The sequence below is a fragment of the Oxyura jamaicensis genome, chromosome 2 (assembly GCF_011077185.1).
Source record: "Oxyura jamaicensis isolate SHBP4307 breed ruddy duck chromosome 2, BPBGC_Ojam_1.0, whole genome shotgun sequence".
NCBI lineage: Eukaryota > Metazoa > Chordata > Aves > Anseriformes > Anatidae > Oxyura > Oxyura jamaicensis.
Window position 1 is genome coordinate 131,438,053 of NC_048894.1, and position 19,134 is coordinate 131,457,186.

The following is a 19,134-nucleotide window of genomic DNA, read 5'->3' on the forward strand; positions in this document are numbered from 1 at the left end:
AATACTGTAGCTTTTTTTGCCTGAATTTTGTGTTTGTAAACTCTTAGATGGATTTGAGATTTTTGTATTGTTAATGCTATTGAAAACCAAGTCAGTATTAGCAGTAAGGCGATCCTTAAGATACCCTTTGGAAAACGTAGATTGGTTTCCACTTATCAAAATTTAATTGTGCACAAAAGAACAGTAACACGTAACTAGATAGGTGAATTTTCCATCCAAAAAGTTATAGGGGGTGATGCTTTTGATTGTAAATTAGAGCATGATCCTACAGTCTGGGGGATTTCTGCCTTTTATATTCTCTTTATTCCTTTATATTCTTGGGAGGTACGGTGAGACTTGCAAGGTTACAGTTTATTAGAAGTTTAGCATAGTTCTTCGTAATAATTTAATCATCTTAAAAATAATAATTATTTTTTCCCTTTTAACCTTACTGTATTTTAGTATAATTTTAAACATCTGAACATTTTAATGGAATGTGACTGTTTTTCCAAGGAACTACAAAGTTTGAAAATAGCTAAACACCCAGAAAAGACATCTGCTATTGAGGAACAAAAAAAAACACCCTATATTGGCAGTAGTCATTGTGCTTTCACACTTAATTTCAAATGTTAATTAATGGTAAAGCATATTCTTAAATAAGAAGCACTGTTTATGTGTCTTCATAAAACTGTTGTGAACTGTACATCTTCAAGATCACTAACTCTCAGGTTTGCTCTAGGAAGGGAAGGGATGGTATATGGGGTTGGAAACAGTGGAGGCAAGCGCACAAATAATTTATTATCACATAATTATGCTTTTCCATAAAAACAGGCTAAAAATGGCATGGTGTTCAGAATTCACAGTCTTCAGAACTCGTGGTAATCTTAAAACACATTATGGGAAAGAAAGGTGAGTAATACTTGCCTAACTGAATGTCCTCTTTTTTATAAATAGGCTTCAATGTTATCAGCAGAAAATGATCCACTTGGGCCTTTGCCACCAGGCTGGGGTAAGTTAATTAGCTGTTGATTTCAGGAAAGGACAGTTAAAGAAATTTGGAATGCAATTGTTGTATAGTTTATTTTTGGTTTTGTTTGCCTTTTTTTTCTTTTTTCCCATAGAAAGGAGAGTGGATTCAAATGATAGGGTGTATTTTGTAAATCATAACACAAAGACAACACAATGGGAAGACCCTCGAACTCAAGGGTAGGTGTGTAAATTGACTGCACAGATAAAAAGATCTTGCTTAACTGTTATTTTAAATGTCATGACGTGGGGGGAAAAAGTACTCTGCGTTTTTTTTCTGCAGTTTACAAAATGAGGACCCGCTTCCAGAGGGCTGGGAAATCAGATATACTAGAGAAGGTGTGCGATACTTTGTTGATCACAATACTAGAACCACCACCTTCAATGATCCTCGTACTGGGAAATCATCTGTGTAAGTGAGAAATTAAGCGTGGTCTCTAATGTTTTAACTTGTTACAGTTTAATGATGTAGTTCTTCTCATATTGGAAAACAATTTATGTTTAGCTATAATTGAGCAATAAATCAAGAGCAAATCATTGTCCTGTAAATCAATTTTTATCCCTTGTCTTTTTTTTCTGTGCCACACTTCACCATACTGCTTTAATATTAAATAGTTTTTATACACTGTTCAAATAACAAGATTGTATTGGCACTATAAATTGAGAGGGGAAATAAGGTAAACTTATAAATTCAACTAATACAACTAATAGACAAAACTTTAAAGGAAATAGGAAATGATTGTTAGGAGTATTGCTTATAGTTATATAATCTGTGGCAGTATTAATGCCTAAGCAAGCTACTTCTGAATACTTCTCCACATTTTACATGCAAACCTTTTTTTCTTTTTTTTTTTAATTGGTTAGTCAGAAGCATTGACCCAACTGATGGTACCTGTCTTTAATGTTTTGTGTAGAGCTTACTGGATTTACCTTTGATGCGTTGATGTCCTCTTTTTCAAAGTTCCTATAGATTAGTGTTCCATAAATTTCTTCATAGTTCACAAGCACCTGAAGCCTTCGTTGTTGGTCCTTGATTTCTTGTTGATCTTTGGTGCCTATGATGTGACTCAGATCATACTGCAGTCTTTCACTTTAGCTGCCTTTCCTTTTAGGTGTCTTTCCTTTAAGCTGTCTTCCAATATTTCCAAAATTGATAGGAATTTGAAATCCTCAAAATCTCTACCTTTCTTCCAAATTTGGTAAATTGGCTATTGTCTTTAATAACAACAATAACAGCAAAATAGATGTGTGTTGCACAGCCAACAAATGGACTATCAGCTGCTTTTTGTTTCCTTGGGAAGCTATATAAAAAAGAAGTAAGGGCATATATTAAGAATTTCCATTTGTGGTGGTGTCTTATGATCACAATTTTTAATGTATTATTGAAATCTGCAAGCTGTTGTTTAGTGTTGAATGCTCTGTTTGACGTCTGTGTATTTAATGCATCTCAAATGTATTCCTTTACAGAAATAAAGGGCCACAGATTGCTTACGAGCGTAGCTTTAGGTGGAAACTTGCTCATTTCCGTTACTTGTGTCAGGTACTGGTTAATTGCTTACTTTTTGAAACTATTTGAATTTACAGTTATAGTTTCTGCCCTTTAACATTATTACCTTATGATTACAGTCCAATGCACTGCCAAGCCATGTGAAAATCAATGTATCCAGACAGACTTTGTTTGAGGATTCCTTCCAGCAAGTAAGCCTGCAAAATTTGTCCTTATTCAGAAAAAAAAAAAAAGAACAAAAATAACCATACCTAGTTCAGACTAACAGTCCTTCAAGCACAGTAATATTCCTCTGGTATTAGCCAAAGGGGGTAGGGAGGACTGTAAGAAAAGAAGTAATGTATATGTTAACTTTAACAAATAATTTTTAGCTTCCAACTGTTAACAGTTCAAATGTTTTTTGAATTGGATGTGTGGCTTCTGGCTATTTAATAATCATCAGTGAATTTCTATTTTGTGACCTTGTCTGTACTTTTCTTGTTAACTTTTTTACATATGCCACAGCCTGTAGTAAAGATTTCCAAAACTGAACCACATTGCATACAATATTAACCTAAGCACATCATATTTGCTTTTCTCTTTTTTTTTTTTTTTCATGTGTATATGTATACATTACAAAATGTTTATCTTCTCCAATTAGAACTGGTGCTCTGCTTTGCCCTTCAAAGGTTAAATCTGTGTAATTGATGCTTATATTGAGCTTCAATCTGTAGCCAGTGTATGTTCCCTCCTTTTTTCTTCGTAACAATCAAAATGCTTGTTGTATTTGTTCCATCGAAACATCTTGAGGATTCTCTGTAACCAAGCAGTATATTATTAATGGGAGCAGTACACTTATTTTGGATTAGAGGAAATCATGTTATTTGTCTAAAACCAAAAATCTGTAATATGTCAAATGAAAAGCCTTTTAGCTCATTTCCCTTTAGGAGAGGCTGGTAATGTATACCTTAGTAAGAGTATAAGAACAGGGCAACCCTTTAGTGATAATTTCCCCTACTTGTTAGCAGTGTGCTGCTAAGGGATTTTGAGTCAGAGTTGGTATTTTTGTATTCAGTTCATTGACTCAATGTTTCATGAGTTGGTCTAATTGCTTTTCACATCTGTGTAAACATTTGGCATATGTGGGATATCTGTATCAATTAAAATCTGAAGGAGCAATTGCGTTGAAAATGCATGATCTATAGTTTATTACAAATTTTGATTCTTTTAATAGATTATGGCATTAAAACCCTATGATTTGAGAAGGAGATTATATGTTATATTCAGAGGAGAAGAAGGACTGGATTATGGTGGCTTGGCAAGGTAAAAGAAAATTTGTGTAACATAGGTGTTTGGTTTTTATTAGCACTCTAACCTTGATTTCTGATGTCATTCTGTTAGCAAAGTAACTGCTTGCTTTTACACCGTCACCCTGGTTACTTCTTTAGCTCCTGATAATATATTAAGGAGGTAGAACTGGCAGCACTCACAATTGTTATGGGTTATGACCTTTTGTTACAAAAACTATGGTCTCAGTTGTAAAGTTGTTAAGTTCTTTGACAAAGACTGATGCTTAAATTGGCTTTTTTTTTTTTTTTTTTTTTTTTTTAATGCCAATTAATTGCTTTTGACTGAATTATTTCAGGAAGTTTCTACCAGACAGTTCATCTTTCCTGGAAATTAAGATAGTGGAAAAATAAATTATTTTGCTTACTTAGAGAAAGACAAACAAGCAAATACCAGATTGGGGCTGATACAAGCAGACAGGACGTAAACAAGAAGAGAGTAGTGCAGGCATAAGGTAACAGCAGAGGACTGTGTAGGCTGTACGGGAATGTGCAACAACTAGAGCACAAGTTGGAAAACCATAGACAAAGTGTTTTCTGTTGTCCATATAGAGGATAACCAACCACTCATTACTGCTGCGAATTACTTGATTGAAATGTTACCTTTAGGATGAAAATTTCATTACTACTGCAGACTCATCGAACTAGACATAGCCATAGGTGAAATTTCCTTTTTTTTTTCTTTTTTAATGTAAACGTGTTCTGATTTTGTTCTGTTTCTATGTAGCTTACTGTGTTAAAATGAAGTTCAGTTAAAATGAACAGCATTTTCAAGTAAAATCTCTAGTATCTGCTTCAGACATTTGAGCTTCTTTGGATTAGTGGGTGCTTATGCTTCTGAATTACAATAGTGCATAGGCTTTTTGGGTAGACTGCGCTTTTTGCTTTGCATGCTTTTGTTTTGTTTTGTTTGATGTTCCTATCATATTGACTTCAAGTGTAAGATGAGAACCAGGAGAGTTCAAGTAATCTGTTCCAGATAAACAAATGTTTTCCAGAGAAGTAGAATAACTTAACTGAAGAGTATTAGTCATAACAGGTAGCAGAATAATTTTTAAAAAAAAAAAAAAAGTAAGTAGTATACTTTCATAGTTTTAGTAATAAGTGTTACCCAAGATTTTGAATGTGAAACTAAGAAACATCAAGGATCTCATTGTAATTTAGCTGAGAATTCTTAAGTGATACTGAGTATGTGTACTGACTTGCTAATGTAATACTGCATTAATACAAATACAGAAAGCTGATGCACCTGATTTATCATCTTGTCTCTTAGCAGGCTAAACTCTGAGTGTTCCCTCCAGATGTTTACCTTCTGTTTAGCAGGACCAACCTGATACTTTATCCTGTGGCTAGTTCTGGCTGTTAACATGAAAAATATATTGCTTCTATGAACTTCTTTCTGATGACTAATTTCTTTGAATCCTCCTTTGCTATCTGGCTTTGATCTAATTTAAATGCTTAATAAATTCAATATTGCTATACAGAGTTAATATAATTGCCTCAGTACAAAACTTGAATAGAATGGTGTGCAACATTTTTGTGCTTATTAAAAGATGCACAAGACCCAATAGGGTTATGGTATCCTGGTATCCTTTTTTTTTTTTTTCTTTCTAAATGTCCTTTGGGTTGGAAGCATACAGTAGCAAGTCACGATCCATGACTTGAGTTTCACAGAACTGTTAGGATAAACACCCCTGCAAGCTTCTCATTTTTATTCCCTGATTTCAGGTAAATACAGGGATAGAAAAGATTTCTATTAAACTTGACAGCTGAAGGGCATTCAGAATAGAATTCTGTTCCTGCCACTATTACAGGACAGACTTTTGGGTTTTTGCAGCTTTCCCCTAGGTCTGGTTATTCGGTTTCAACCTTTTAGGGTCTGATACTAAAATTCGTGAGTACATATGACAACACCTACAGTCTTTGATTATATTAAAGATACTATACAGTGACAAGTATTGTAAAAAGCAGCTATCCTGACACTGAAATACCAGATTCTATTATAATTTCAGGTCAGTTGAGTTGAAAGATACGAAACCAGTGAATAAAATGTATTAGTTAAACCTCAACAAAAATGTATTTTTACATTGTTGTGTCCTATTGGCTTAACTGATGCATGGCAATTTGTTAAATTGCTGTAACTCAGTGTATGTTCTGCTGTTAGACTGGGAAAGAAAATAAGGTGTTTTGTTTTCTTTGACCTAAGTTATTTATATTTTTTTAATACATATTTGAGTTGTATGTAGTAAAAGCAGGCATAATGAGGATAAATGGTGTGTACTGGTTGAGGCAAGGATTCTGTAAGCAAAAAAGTTAATAGTGTGCAACTAAAACCAGTCTATGAGAGTGTGTTCAAGGTGACAACAATCATTTATAAACTTTGGAAACCATGATTTTATAACATTATAGATTTTAATTATGGATTTATTTTATATTAAGAAGTGTTTAATGCCTTATTTCTTCTGTGATTGTAATGCAGCTCTGTTTATGTAACTTTCCTAAATTTGCATATGTTTTGACCATTTTGCTAGTTTACCTAAGGGGAATGGTGATAAACATTTGTATCTGATGGTTTTCATGTATAAATGTTTTTCTTTCCTTAGAGAATGGTTTTTCTTGCTTTCCCATGAAGTACTGAACCCTATGTACTGCCTATTTGAATATGCTGGCAAGAGCAACTATTGCCTGCAGATAAATCCAGCATCAACAATCAATCCTGACCATCTTTCATATTTCTGTTTCATTGGACGCTTTATTGCCATGGTAGGTTAGATTTTTAAGGTTATTTTTTGCTGTAGCTGTACATCTATATCTGAATAGTATTTGTTTTTGTTTTTAAAAGGTTATATTAATCCCAGGAAATGAAAGATTAAGGCATTTAAGGTTATTGACCCAAAACATTTCCTGAGTTATGTCTCTTGACCACTGAATTTTCCTGGGAAGGTGATAGAAGAGAATATGACATTCAATATAACATTTTATTGTTATCAATTAGATGTGTGTACTTCATGTAGACTGTTGTTTGATTGTATGAATACTGATGCTCTGAAAAATGTGACTAGTATTTTCCTTAAAGACTCTTCAATTAGAAATGTTTTGCAGTACAGTGAGCATTAAATTAAACATACTTATTTGGATACAAAGGTCTCATACTGGGGAGAGCAGAAGCTTGCAGGGAGCTGATAGCATCCTGATTCATTGCCATCATGTTTCTCTTAAACTGAAAACTGAATAGGCATATTGTATCATTTCTTCTTCTGGTATCACTGAGCCAAGTGTCTGTGTGTCTTGCTATACCACGGCACATTTCTTTCCTTCCATCTAGTGATATGATCCTCTTTCTATGTGATCATCATGTCTATATGGAAGCCCCAGGGACTTCCCAGAAATGGTGAATAGTGACATCAAAAAGAGTAGATAAGTTTTTTTTTTTTCTTTCCTTTTTTTTTTTTTTTTCAGATTTCATAGAGTGACTTGGGTTGGAAGGAACCTCAAAGATGATCTTGTTCCAACCCCCCTGCCATAGGCATATTGAAGATACTGTTGCTCGGGCTTTTTGCATGAAATCAGAACAAGTGCGAGTGAAGTGCAAGTGGAAAAATACTTTCAGAGTTAATATAAGTTAGGTTGGGGGTGTTTGTTTTTGTTTTGCTTTTGTTGTAGTTTCTTCTTGGCACATAAGTTTGTTCTGTTTTAATGGTAACATCTTCAATTTTGAAGATTTTATGGCCATGTTCCCCATTTCTGTACTGCCACGGAAATTGGTTTCGTTGTGTTAATACTTTTAATAGGCTGTTATTTTTTCATTTTATCAGGAAGCTATAATGCCAGAGAGGTATTGAAATAACCACAGACATTTTCATCTGAAACTGGGTTAAATGGAAGAATGTGTATCTTGTATTATTCCGTGTACTCTGTTAATTGTGTTGCCCTATAACAAGAAGCTGTTATATGGGATTAACTGATTAAATTTATATATTTTGCTCTAAGATTACTATAGCTATTAAATGAGATGATTTAAGAGCCTACTTCTGCAAAACAAAAACAGGAAGTCATATGGCTGGATGCCACACTCAACATTTAATGTGTCTCTTTCTATCAGTTCACTCTCCTGTGAGAATTCTAGACTAGTTAAAAAATAAGTAAACAAATAAATGCCTCCAAGGGAAGCTTTTTAATCTCTCCTAAAGCAGAAGAAAATGCATGCTAGCGTAATTCGGAGAGGAGAAATTGGAATGTGTGTGGGGGAAAAAAAAAAAAAAGGAACATTGCCTTTTTCTGGAGAAAATGGACTGTTATACTGGTTTTTCTGCTGATGGAATTTAGGTGTAGGGAGAGACGAGCAATAAATGCAATACTGTGGCTTCTGTTTCGAATAATTTTTAAGAGGTATTTTAGTGAAGAAGTTAGACTGGGTAAGGATGAGCAAAACGAATGTTTGCACAGTAGTAGCTGTGCTGTTAGCTTTCAGAAGCACCGAGTGTATAAATGCTAATACTGTGTGTGCGTGCATGCGCGCATAGTATTAAGCTTCAGGACTGCAAACTAGATCACACCCTTTGTGTATGAGGGGTGAGACAAGTGTGACTTTTTGTTTTTCAGTTTGATTTTTGGTATAGAAGAGAATATCATTTCTAATTCTGGTACCTATAAAGAATGTGATTCCGAAAGCTTTAAGAAACTTTCTGTGTTTGCTCTTTAAATTGTTTTACAACCTGCAGTAGCATTGCATAAAGGATGGTTTCACAGGATTTATGCATGTAGTGAAAAAGGTCAGTAGTGCTCATGTAAGCTCAAATAATATGCTCAAGTAAGATCAAATAACACTTGGCATACATACCAACCCACATAATAAAAAGGAAATTGTAATTTCCTCTTTTCATAGACTGTATTCTTTATGAGAAGTTTTTTTTTTTTTTTTTTTTTTTATCAAAGGAAACCTAGATCATAATGACAACATATGTTTGGATAAACTTTGCCATATGTATAATCATATTATATTTTTATATATTTTATGTATGTTCTCATATTATAATCATAATCGTATTTGTGTCTTCTCACTAAATGTAGTGGTTTGTTCTTTTTAAGTACCAAGCTGCTACTGCTATTTTTTATTATTTGAAGGAGAAAGGAAAAGTAAATTTAGCAATTCAATAAAAGTCAAACAGGCTTTTTTTCTGCTCAACAGGCATTGTTTCATGGGAAATTTATTGACACTGGTTTTTCTCTGCCTTTCTACAAACGAATGCTAAGCAAGAAACTTACTATTAAGGATCTAGAATCTATTGATACTGAATTTTACAACTCCCTGATTTGGATAAGGTTTGTAGTTTTCTTTTTCCTGAAATTTTATGGGTTTTTTTTGTTTGTTTTTAGCGTCCATTGTAATTTTTTGTCTTTTTTTTCCCTTTCTTTTCATTCCCTCAGGGATAATAACATTGAAGAGTGTAACTTGGAAATGTATTTCTGTGTGGATATGGAGCTCTTAGGAAAAGTAACCTCACATGAGCTGAAATCAGGAGGTTCAAATATCTTGGTAACTGAAGAGAACAAAGAAGAATATATTGGGTAGGAAAGCATAGATGTTGAAAAATATTTAATGTTACTTCTGTTGCTCTAGTCTTTTTTTACTGTGTGTGTATATATATATATATATTCCTTTTCAATTATTGTATAATTCTTGGGACTATTATTGAAATGGTATCTTGGTACATTGTGGTATCTTGGTAGATTTTGCTCTTTCTCTTCCCTCCCCTCCTTCTCGCATGCTACCATACCCCCCTGCCAAAAAAAAAAAAAAGGAAAAACGTTAAAAGACCTGTTAGAGAGATGAGGATCTGTGTTATTACATGCACAATAAGAAAACAGCTGGCACTGAAAATGAGCAAACCTATTTATTTTAAGTAAGTAGGTAACAAATCCAGATAGAGGGAAGATGTATTTGACAGATGATTTCAGAATTGTTTAGTACTTGGCTGTCACTGTGGTAACTGAAATTCAGAATCATGAATAATGTGGTGTGACATAAACTGTTTTTTCTTTGTTTTGTTGAACTGCTCTTTCTTGCTTCCCTCCTAATCCTTATAACTGCCTTCTTTCTGAACCTGTATTTCGGATCCAGCTCTTCAGAGTGATCTCAAAAGCACATGTACAGAGATCCTCTTCAATGATACAGCATATGTTCCATGCTGCACATACAGTTCCCAATTTAAATTAGCAGTCTTTAGTTTTGCAGTGAAATAGTTTCTGTAGTATGCATTTTTAATATCTTTACTGCCACTTTTTTAATATTCAGAAATGGCTGGACCATTTCATGGCATTACCTCTTCCTTTCTCCGAATCTTAGCATAAATCAGATGTTCAGAGTAGAAAATGACTGCTCCTTGTTGAAGCCTGAAATAATCTTATGCTGGAAGTACTGGGCAACTGTAGTTATAGGTATTCTAAGCAGCAGTATTTCTTACTGTTCTCTGCCTACACAGCTATTTTAAATTGGTGGAAATTGTTCTTTTCTTCTTTTGAAATGCTAGGACTATGAGCTTTTTAAGCTAAAGCAATTTTTTCCAGTAACAAATCATCATGCCCAAGTACCATCTTTGTCATGAAAAAACTGCTCAATTTAGATGAGTGAAAGGTTTATAATAATTTTTTTTTTTTAAACTGGAATAGTAACCTAAATACATCCTGCTATTGTTACCGTCATTTGTGTCTGAAAATTTTAATAATATGAGTATGCTAAGTCCTTTATAGTCTCTGGAATCATGAAGTGTAAGAAAGCAAAATTTGAGGGAATTTTACCTCACTGGACCACATACATAATCATGCACATTTGAACTCCTTTTTGTTGAGTGCTAACTGACGTTTAATTTACATTTGTTTTCTTCCATCCCAGGCTAATGGCTGAGTGGCGGTTTTCTCGGGGAGTTAGAGAACAAACCAAAGCTTTTCTTGATGGTTTTAATGAAGTTGTTCCTCTACAGTGGCTACATTACTTTGATGAAAAGGAGCTGGAGGTGAGGCTTTCTTTTCACCATTTTTACATTTTGCAAAGGTAATACATATGTAATGACTATGTGGATAGGCCAGCTTGAATCTCTCATCTGTATCATACTACATTTGAGAGCTTGTGGAACATGGAGAATTTAATGGGAGAGGTGTGGGGGTAAATCACAATGGCAAGCCAGTATCTCTATTGCATCTGTGTTTTGTGTTGTCCAGTAGATGTGAATTTTAGATTACATCTTCAGTTTTGAATTGTGTTTTGCAAGCTTCTGCGAAAGGAACACAATATGAGATCACAGATTGATCAGTTAGTTTTAGAAAATTTCTTTCTCTTTAGTAAATGAGTAGAATTGCCTTTTAATGGTTGGTACAGGAATTGATTCTGGTGTATGTTGGTTGCTCAGTTTCAATCTAGGGTAGGTTCTAGGGTTCAGGACACTCAGGACAGAAAACTAGCAATGAATAAGGTTCAATATTAATTTTTTTAGATCTTCAGTATATAACCTAAGGGCTAATAACAAGTATTAGTTGCATGCACCATGTTTAATTAACCACTCCCCGACCTTTGCTCTCACTGTTGGGGTTGTGGTTTGGAGCAAGGACAAAAGGTTTTGTAGTAGTAGGCTTACTTATTTCTGAGAGACCAGCCAAAGTTGCATGTATATAATGAGCAGTGTTCTGAACGTTTAAGTTAAATGCGAGTATTCCCTTAAAAAGGGAATTAGTTATCTTACTGTTCAGTTTTTAGGAGGCTTTGCTGTTAGCAAGTTCAGTTTTTATTGCCTCTATTGGTGAATATTTTTCAAACTTGCCCTTCACAGTGTATTTTATATTAACTAGAAGTAGCGTCAATGTTATCATCATAATCATCTTGGAATATGAGGCAAGGTTTTAATGGAAAAGATAATATCCTCCTTAATATAAAACTTCCTTTCATGGGAAAGGTTGTATCTTCTGTTATTGAATTTTTAGTCAGAAGGAACTTAATTTCTTCTGGTATGCTAGCTTTTAGACCACTTAAGAATATAAACAATTTTGAAGTTCTGTAAACTTAAGATAATCTGATTGTAGCATAAAATGGAAAAAAAAAAAAGCAAGCCAGACATACAATCATAGACTGGCTTGCTTGGGTTGGAAGGGACTTTAAAGACCATCCTTTTGCAAACCCCCTGCCAGGACACCAACCACTAGACCAGATTGTTCACAGCCCCATCCAACCTGGCCAACTCACCACCCTCTGAGTGAAGAATTTCCTAATACCATCAAATCTAACTCTCTCCTCTTTTAGTTTAAAACCATCCCCCCTTGTCCTGTCGTCATCTGCCTGAGTAAAAAGTTGCTCTCCATCTTTTTGTAAGCCTCCAGTCCTTTGTTTGGAACAAGAACCACCATTTTTGTTAGCATGTCTCATATACAAAATAAATTATACAAAATAAAATTGTAATTTATGTGTATACCTAGGTATATTCATTTTTTTTTCTAGGTTATGCTCTGTGGTATGCAAGAGGTTGATTTAGCAGACTGGCAAAGGAACACTGTTTATCGTCATTATACAAGGAACAGCAAACAGATCATATGGTTCTGGCAGGTATATAGATCAGTATAAACTATTTGGAGTTTCATTTTATTTTCTTACACAAATGACATGCGGAGCGGAGGGTGTCATCTCTCTGAAGTCTCGCTCTTACTCCTTTTTTTTCTTTTCAGAGGAGGAAAGGAGGAGTTCTTGGGGAGCATACTATAGGGTGGGAAATGGCAGGGATATGCCTGCATCATATGTGGTTAGCTGAATAAAATACTTTTTAAAATCTGTATTCTCCTTCTTATTGCTATACCACAGTGGAGCTTTTTTGCATTTTTAGCAATGATATATACCTTCTAATGTCCTTCTCTGTATTACATCTGTACATCTGAATTGCCACATATTATTTATGATTGTCATATTGTGCCAATCTAGTACTGACTGATTATAACTCGCATTTTAATGGAGTTGGCCAAGAATTATTTCCAGAAAAATGAACAAACAAACAAACAAAACAACAGGCTCCCTCCCAGTTGCTATGAATTTCCCGTAAGAGAAGTCACAAGGGGGCATTTCCCATCTCATGATAAATCATGATTTTAGAGATGCTTTTGACAAAGTCACTGTAAAAAATGATGCAAATTGATTATTTCCTATCTTATCTGCATGATCAGTAATGTAAGATATAATGATAGGATTTCTCAGAAAAAAATAATTAAGATTCTTTCAGTAATAAGCTTCTTAATCAGAAGTTCAAGCAATTGGAATATGATTGCAGCATTTACACAGCACAAATACTCATTTTCTTATCCATGTTTTTGAGTAAAAATCCTAGCTGTATTGATCCTCCCTCTCATATTGAGATAGTTTCCCCTCGCTTTCCTTCCTCGTCACCTTCCCAGTAAATTTCCAAAGTGCTATAGCTGTTAGGGATGGTGTTCTTTCTCACTGAGACTGTAACATGCAGGGAATACTTAAAAGTCTTGAAATACCCAGAGTCCGTGACGAGGCTATTGCCATGTTTAATCAAAATGGCAGTAGTCCTCATATAAAGTATTAGCATGTTTTATATTTTAGTGTGGAATAAAATAAAGATTCTTATTTGCTGATAGCTGGTGCCAGCTTTCATGTTGTAACCGTCAGAAGTGCATATAATCTGAAATCACTGTCTGTCACTGAAATCCCCCACCTTCAGATTGCTGAAATCAAGAAAGCTGAACTGTTCGTAAGGTGTCTTTTAAAATGGAATTACACATTTTCAATGATCTTGTAGGTTTTTGTTTTTTCTCCAGCTATGTCCAAGATTTTTATTAAGTAATTTGAATCTCTATGCCTAGTTTGTAAAAGAGACAGACAATGAGGTTCGCATGAGACTTCTGCAGTTTGTCACTGGCACTTGTCGATTACCTCTGGGTGGATTTGCTGAACTAATGGGTAAGTGAAAGATGACCAAATTTTTTAGACCATTACTGTTCCATTTGCAAATGAATGATACTGTAAGGGTACAGATGTCAGAAACTTCATGTACATCAGCTTGATTCTATAAGGGCTTTTTATATCAGCCTGTTTAATAACTTATAAATGATTAGGAAAACTAGCTTATTTCTGCTAGCAGAGCATTCACATTCATGTGACAATAAGCTCTATCTGCTCTATCTGAATTGTCTTACATCATACATATGTCTTGTATACTATTTCAAAGGAACAGATTGCACTTCTTTTAATCCTCTTTTCTAGGAAGTAATGGTCCTCAGAAATTCTGCATTGAAAAAGTTGGTAAGGAAACCTGGTTACCAAGAAGTCACACTTGGTAAGTTCTTACATGTAAACTTTCTGTACCCTTTAGTGATTCTCTATTCTGGTCTTTCATTTACCAAATCAAATGGAATCTAATTTGAATCTGTTATTTATCCTCATCTTCAGCTTCTTTGATTACTCTGACATGCCAGCATTGAAAGTTCTCCTGGTTCCTTTACTCTTTAAATTTTGCTACTGCATTGTACACCATTTGTCACTCTCAGATCTATCAGAAGTCTGATGTCCTTCTTGTATAGAACTGTGAGGTGTTTCTTCATTTTAAATAATATTAAATAACCGAACAAAAGTCATGTTGGTATCAGGTATATACAGTTATCACAGACTCCTTTTATATTGTAACATTATAAGAGGTCAACATATGGCCATGGAAGAAAGTGAAAGAAATCACAGCAAATGTTGAAGGCCGTGATGCAAACCAAGAAAGAGCTACCTTGCCAAGTTGCTCCTTACAGACATCACTCCCTATTCTTGCTAGGCTTCAGACTATTATCTTGACTATTACTCCAAACTGGTACAGTGATCACTTTCCCATATATACTGTGTGCCAATGAAACATGCCTTCCTTTGGCAACTCTGTGATTGTAGAATCATAGAACCATTCTGGTCGGAAAAGACCTTTAAGATCAACTTGTCCAACCTTTAATCTCGTACTGACAAGTACACCACTAAGCCATGCTACTAAGTTCTACATCTACACGTTTCTTGAAGACCTCGAGGGATGGTGACTCCTATTCCAATGCTGCACAATTCTTTCAGTAAATAAATTTATACTAATATCCAACCTAGGTGATGGTGATATACCATCACCACCTAAAGTATGGTGATATTAATACTCACCATACTTTTAAAGTGATGCAGGGAATCCTCTGTTTTACCATTTTCTTTTCTCCACTTTTTTTTTTTTTTTAAAGTGGTGTGTGTGGAAGTTAAGCATCCCTCTTTGTCCAAGATAACTTTGAATAAGATACAGAATGAAACAGAATTGTGGCAGAAGCCTTTTAGAGCAAAGCTTAAGGAAAAAAAAACTATTTCTAGGCATGTGCAGGAAGGAGAAGACTTTGTCCTTTTTCATGCTTCTGCTGGAATTTGGAGATGTATCAAATTAGGTTAATGTCAAATTTCATGGTGAACATTTCCCCGAGTGTTATAGTTGTGTTATAGTTCTCTGTATCTTGAACTTTAATCTTCAAAGGTTCTGTTATTTATCTGATGTGTTACCACCTTTTTTTTTTTTTCTTGAAGTATTGCTCTAAAACTTAGTTATTACTGTTGACAGAAATGTCATGGTACTGAAATTGCACTGATTGACTCTTCTTAATTTCTAATTGTTAGATCAGAACATTTTAAACTTCTACTAAAGAAGTCAAACTATGTAGTGTTCTATGTGGGATTTAGATAAATTTAACACGGTTCTTTTTTTTTTTTCCTGCTCAGTTTCAATCGTTTGGATTTGCCACCCTATAAAAGCTATGAACAACTGAAAGAGAAGCTGCTCTTTGCCATTGAAGAAACAGAGGGATTTGGTCAAGAGTAGAAGTGGCTTCTAGTCTAAAAGGAGATCCTACATATTAAAAGGCCCAACCAACTAAAATTGCACACTTAATTGTATATAAGCTTTTTGTTCTGTACAGTGATCTTTCTGGAACTCTAAAAGTATAATTGTTCTCCGTTCTTCCACAAAGATATGCAAAACAGTTCAGCCTTTTCTACTTTTATTTATTGCCCTTCCAAAAGACCAGAAAAATCCCTCATAAATTTTGAAAGCAGACAAGAGACTTATTTAAAATATATATTAAAAATATAAATATATATACTAATAAGCTCTAGTTTTATAGAGCTTTAAGTGTATGAAAAGTTGCAGCCATTTAAAAGGGCCTGGATTTGCTTTATCTTGGCTTTATTATTTAGAAAAATGTTTAAACTGCTCTGTGTTCTCTCTTAAGAAACATCTCCAAGTTTGTTTTATTGCATGGCTGTTCTAAAAGGTGTTAAAGGCTTAGGCCAAACGTATCCTAAATATGTAGAAAGATGCTGCTGGTATTTGAGATGACAGAATACAATGTTCTGTCAGTTTAATTTTTTAAAATACGTAAATAGCTGATATATCCCTCTCTACTACACTGATGTAGCCAAGGTCATGAATAAAGCCTTTATTACTTGCACAGGAGTCATGTACAATAAGTTGAATGTGATTTACTGTTGAAAGGAATTGGTGCCACTGTTCTGACTTATCGTAGGAGCTGAACAGAATATTTTAATTCATTTGAGCAGCATTGAAATTTGTTTACATATTACCTTGGGTTATTACCACGAGGATGTTAGGTAATCTTCAAAGAAAAAATTAATAATAAAAGAGAAACTATTACACATTCTCTCCTTGGTCTGGTGTCTTACAGGTGTGTGTTTTTTTTTTTTGTTTTTTTTTTACTTTTCAATCTGTATCCTTTTCACAACTTCATAGAGTATATTAATGTAAACTGAGATGTAAGGGTCTACAAAAGGTAGTGTGAATTTTGCTGCTTTCTATGCTCATGTTCAGTTTCAGTTACTGGATCTAGTAAACCCAAATAAACTAAAGTTATATAAGCTTTGCACAGATAAAAGTATTTTAAAGTATTAAATACTCTTATTCCTCTTAAATTCCTGTAGAAATTCAGTTGTACCTGAATTAAGTATGTCTAAAACCTGTCATTCTTTTATGTAGACCAAGTTTCTCCTAAGTACACAGTAATAAAAAGTGATTTTTTTTGGTGTTGAGGGCATTTGCTGAACTGCAAAGATATTTAAAAAAAGTTACCATACTTTATTCATGTGAATTATATTAAATGCTACTTTTTAGCAAACTGTGCTTCCTTATTATAGAGTAAAAATGTTTAAAATTACCATTTGTATTATGCTTTAATATTAACTGTAAATTCCATTACATTTAACTTATACAGAATTTTGTACACACATGAAAATGATTTCTTAGACTATGATTAAAAACATTTCTGTAACATATCATATTGCACTGTTAAAAGTGTACATGCAGAAAAAAAATAGTTATATCTGTTCTTATATCTTTCCAATACAGCAACTGAATTCTGCCAAAATTTTATTTTTCTACATATCGGATTCTCCTGAGGCTTTGTATCCAAATGCACAGTTTGCTGTGGAGCTGTTACCTGTACGGAACCTTGATAGCAGCGGTACTGCAACTGGCCCAACATACTGCTAGCTTGCATTAACTTCCCAAAAGAGGTTCAACAACTGCCATTTGAAGGTTTTTCATACTACACCAAATATCTTCTGCAAAGCCATTTTCATAAATACATCATTAATTTCAAGTGTAAATCCACCTAAATTATGGTTTATGCTGGTTAGAATGGAGGAAGCTTTAAAAAAAAAAAAGTCAAAGGCAGGGCAACAGAAGTGTGTGTGGCTTGCCTAAAAGACAGTTATGAGGGCTAAATGTCGTACAGTTGAACTTTATGAATTTGCACTAATGAATGACTTGGTAACCCACTACCAACTGCTGAACTTTGTGAATCTGTGAGTAAGCGAATAATAATAAAAAGACAGCACATCATAAGAATGTAGTTGCTTTATTGTTTTGGTCAGCTGTCCCGTGACTGTAAATTTTTCCTGTGGGTAGTAGTGAGCAAGGGAAAAATAAAACCCTGTCTCCTTCTCTATATGTACATGATCTATTAGTTGGCTTCAAAGCCTCACTACAAGCATGGCTCAAGAAGCAAAAGAACATGAAGAACCATCTATGTACTCGTGCATGTGTATGCAATTAACTTGGATATCCAGAGCTGAGAGTTCCAGTAATACTGCATTGTCATTTCTTTTTCTGTGCTGCCCATAGTTCAGCTGCGCTTGGGGCAGGGAGGAAGAGATGTCTGAAGAGAGGGCAAGCAGCAAAGGCTTGGGCTCAGACACGGGAACCGATGCAGAAATACTACTTGAGGGAGCTATGCTGTAGTTCACAGGTTCTGTGTGTTCCTTTCTTCCTGCGAGGAAGTCAGCAGCTGTTTTTTTTTTTTTTTTTTTTTTTCCTAAACAGTCAATGATCTTTACATGGTACCCAGATCACTTTCCTTTGTGCAGGTACTGGTTTCTATAACAGACAAAGCACAGACAGCACTACTGCAACAAGGCAACCAGAAATGGCTTTGGGTATGGCAGATAATTTCAGTGTCCAAGAATCTCTGAAGCACCATGCATCATCCACCCCTGGATTTTGAAATACTAGTTACTTCATTTTGATGCTCTACTAAGAGAAAAGTAGGAATTATTTTACTAGAGTGGAGAAAATCATCCTCTCAGTATTTTCATCACCTGAAACTAGAATACTAGATTGCCTCTCAGCTGTGTTTTTTTATAACTGACTAGTCATTAACTTGGCTTGTTAGTTAAGTAATTTATGCCCTTCATGTTCCTTCTATAGATCCTTTTCTTATTAAAATACTAGATATTTATAGTTAATTTGTTCTAGATTGTTAGACTTTCTATTGGCAATACCCTGCATTATTGATTACTGTATGTTTTTTCATTATATGGTCCTAACCTCTGATTCTAGGTTAATTTCTTCTTCTGGTGAAAGTTCCTGCTAAAATTATAGCATGAACAAGAAGAAAGTTTAACTTTCTCTCTACAAATAAACAACTCCTTAATGGCCTCCTAAACTGTAATTCTCAGCCCTTCTGTATTGGGAACATGCATTCCTCCTGTTGTCAGGGTCTGAGGCAAGGAATGCATCTATCCAGCAAGTGTTGGCCACTAAATTCTCAGAATTCACACCCTTTCAAAATGCAAACAAATATTCATATTTAATAGAAAATTTCTCCTTGGAAATGCTACAGTCAATCATAAATGGATTTTTAAGTTTTCCCTGCTTTACAAAACCACAGCACTTCTTGCGAAGTCAAATACCACCATTTCAGTGTATTGGCACTGAGGTTGCTTGTGTA

The 19,134-nt window shown here is 34.5% G+C and overlaps 1 protein-coding gene across 4 annotated transcripts in view; it reads left to right on the plus strand.

The window, feature by feature from the left end:
- WWP1 (WW domain containing E3 ubiquitin protein ligase 1) overlaps nucleotides 1-17,747 on the plus strand; it is a 61,819-nt gene extending 44,072 nt beyond the window's left edge. For all 4 annotated transcript variants that reach the window (XM_035318513.1, XM_035318512.1, XM_035318514.1 and 1 more), the window contains 14 exons: nucleotides 934-988; nucleotides 1,101-1,185; nucleotides 1,289-1,417; nucleotides 2,473-2,545; nucleotides 2,632-2,703; nucleotides 3,726-3,814; nucleotides 6,441-6,600; nucleotides 9,026-9,159; nucleotides 9,265-9,405; nucleotides 10,730-10,850; nucleotides 12,323-12,427; nucleotides 13,699-13,795; nucleotides 14,099-14,171; nucleotides 15,614-17,747. In XM_035318513.1, the coding sequence (XP_035174404.1) occupies nucleotides 934-988; nucleotides 1,101-1,185; nucleotides 1,289-1,417; nucleotides 2,473-2,545; nucleotides 2,632-2,703; nucleotides 3,726-3,814; nucleotides 6,441-6,600; nucleotides 9,026-9,159; nucleotides 9,265-9,405; nucleotides 10,730-10,850; nucleotides 12,323-12,427; nucleotides 13,699-13,795; nucleotides 14,099-14,171; nucleotides 15,614-15,713 (1,434 nt within the window). In that variant the 3' untranslated portion in view covers nucleotides 15,714-17,747. The remainder of the gene's footprint in view (nucleotides 1-933; nucleotides 989-1,100; nucleotides 1,186-1,288; nucleotides 1,418-2,472; nucleotides 2,546-2,631; nucleotides 2,704-3,725; nucleotides 3,815-6,440; nucleotides 6,601-9,025; nucleotides 9,160-9,264; nucleotides 9,406-10,729; nucleotides 10,851-12,322; nucleotides 12,428-13,698; nucleotides 13,796-14,098; nucleotides 14,172-15,613) is intronic.
- Nucleotides 17,748-19,134: the final 1,387 nt, after the last annotated feature.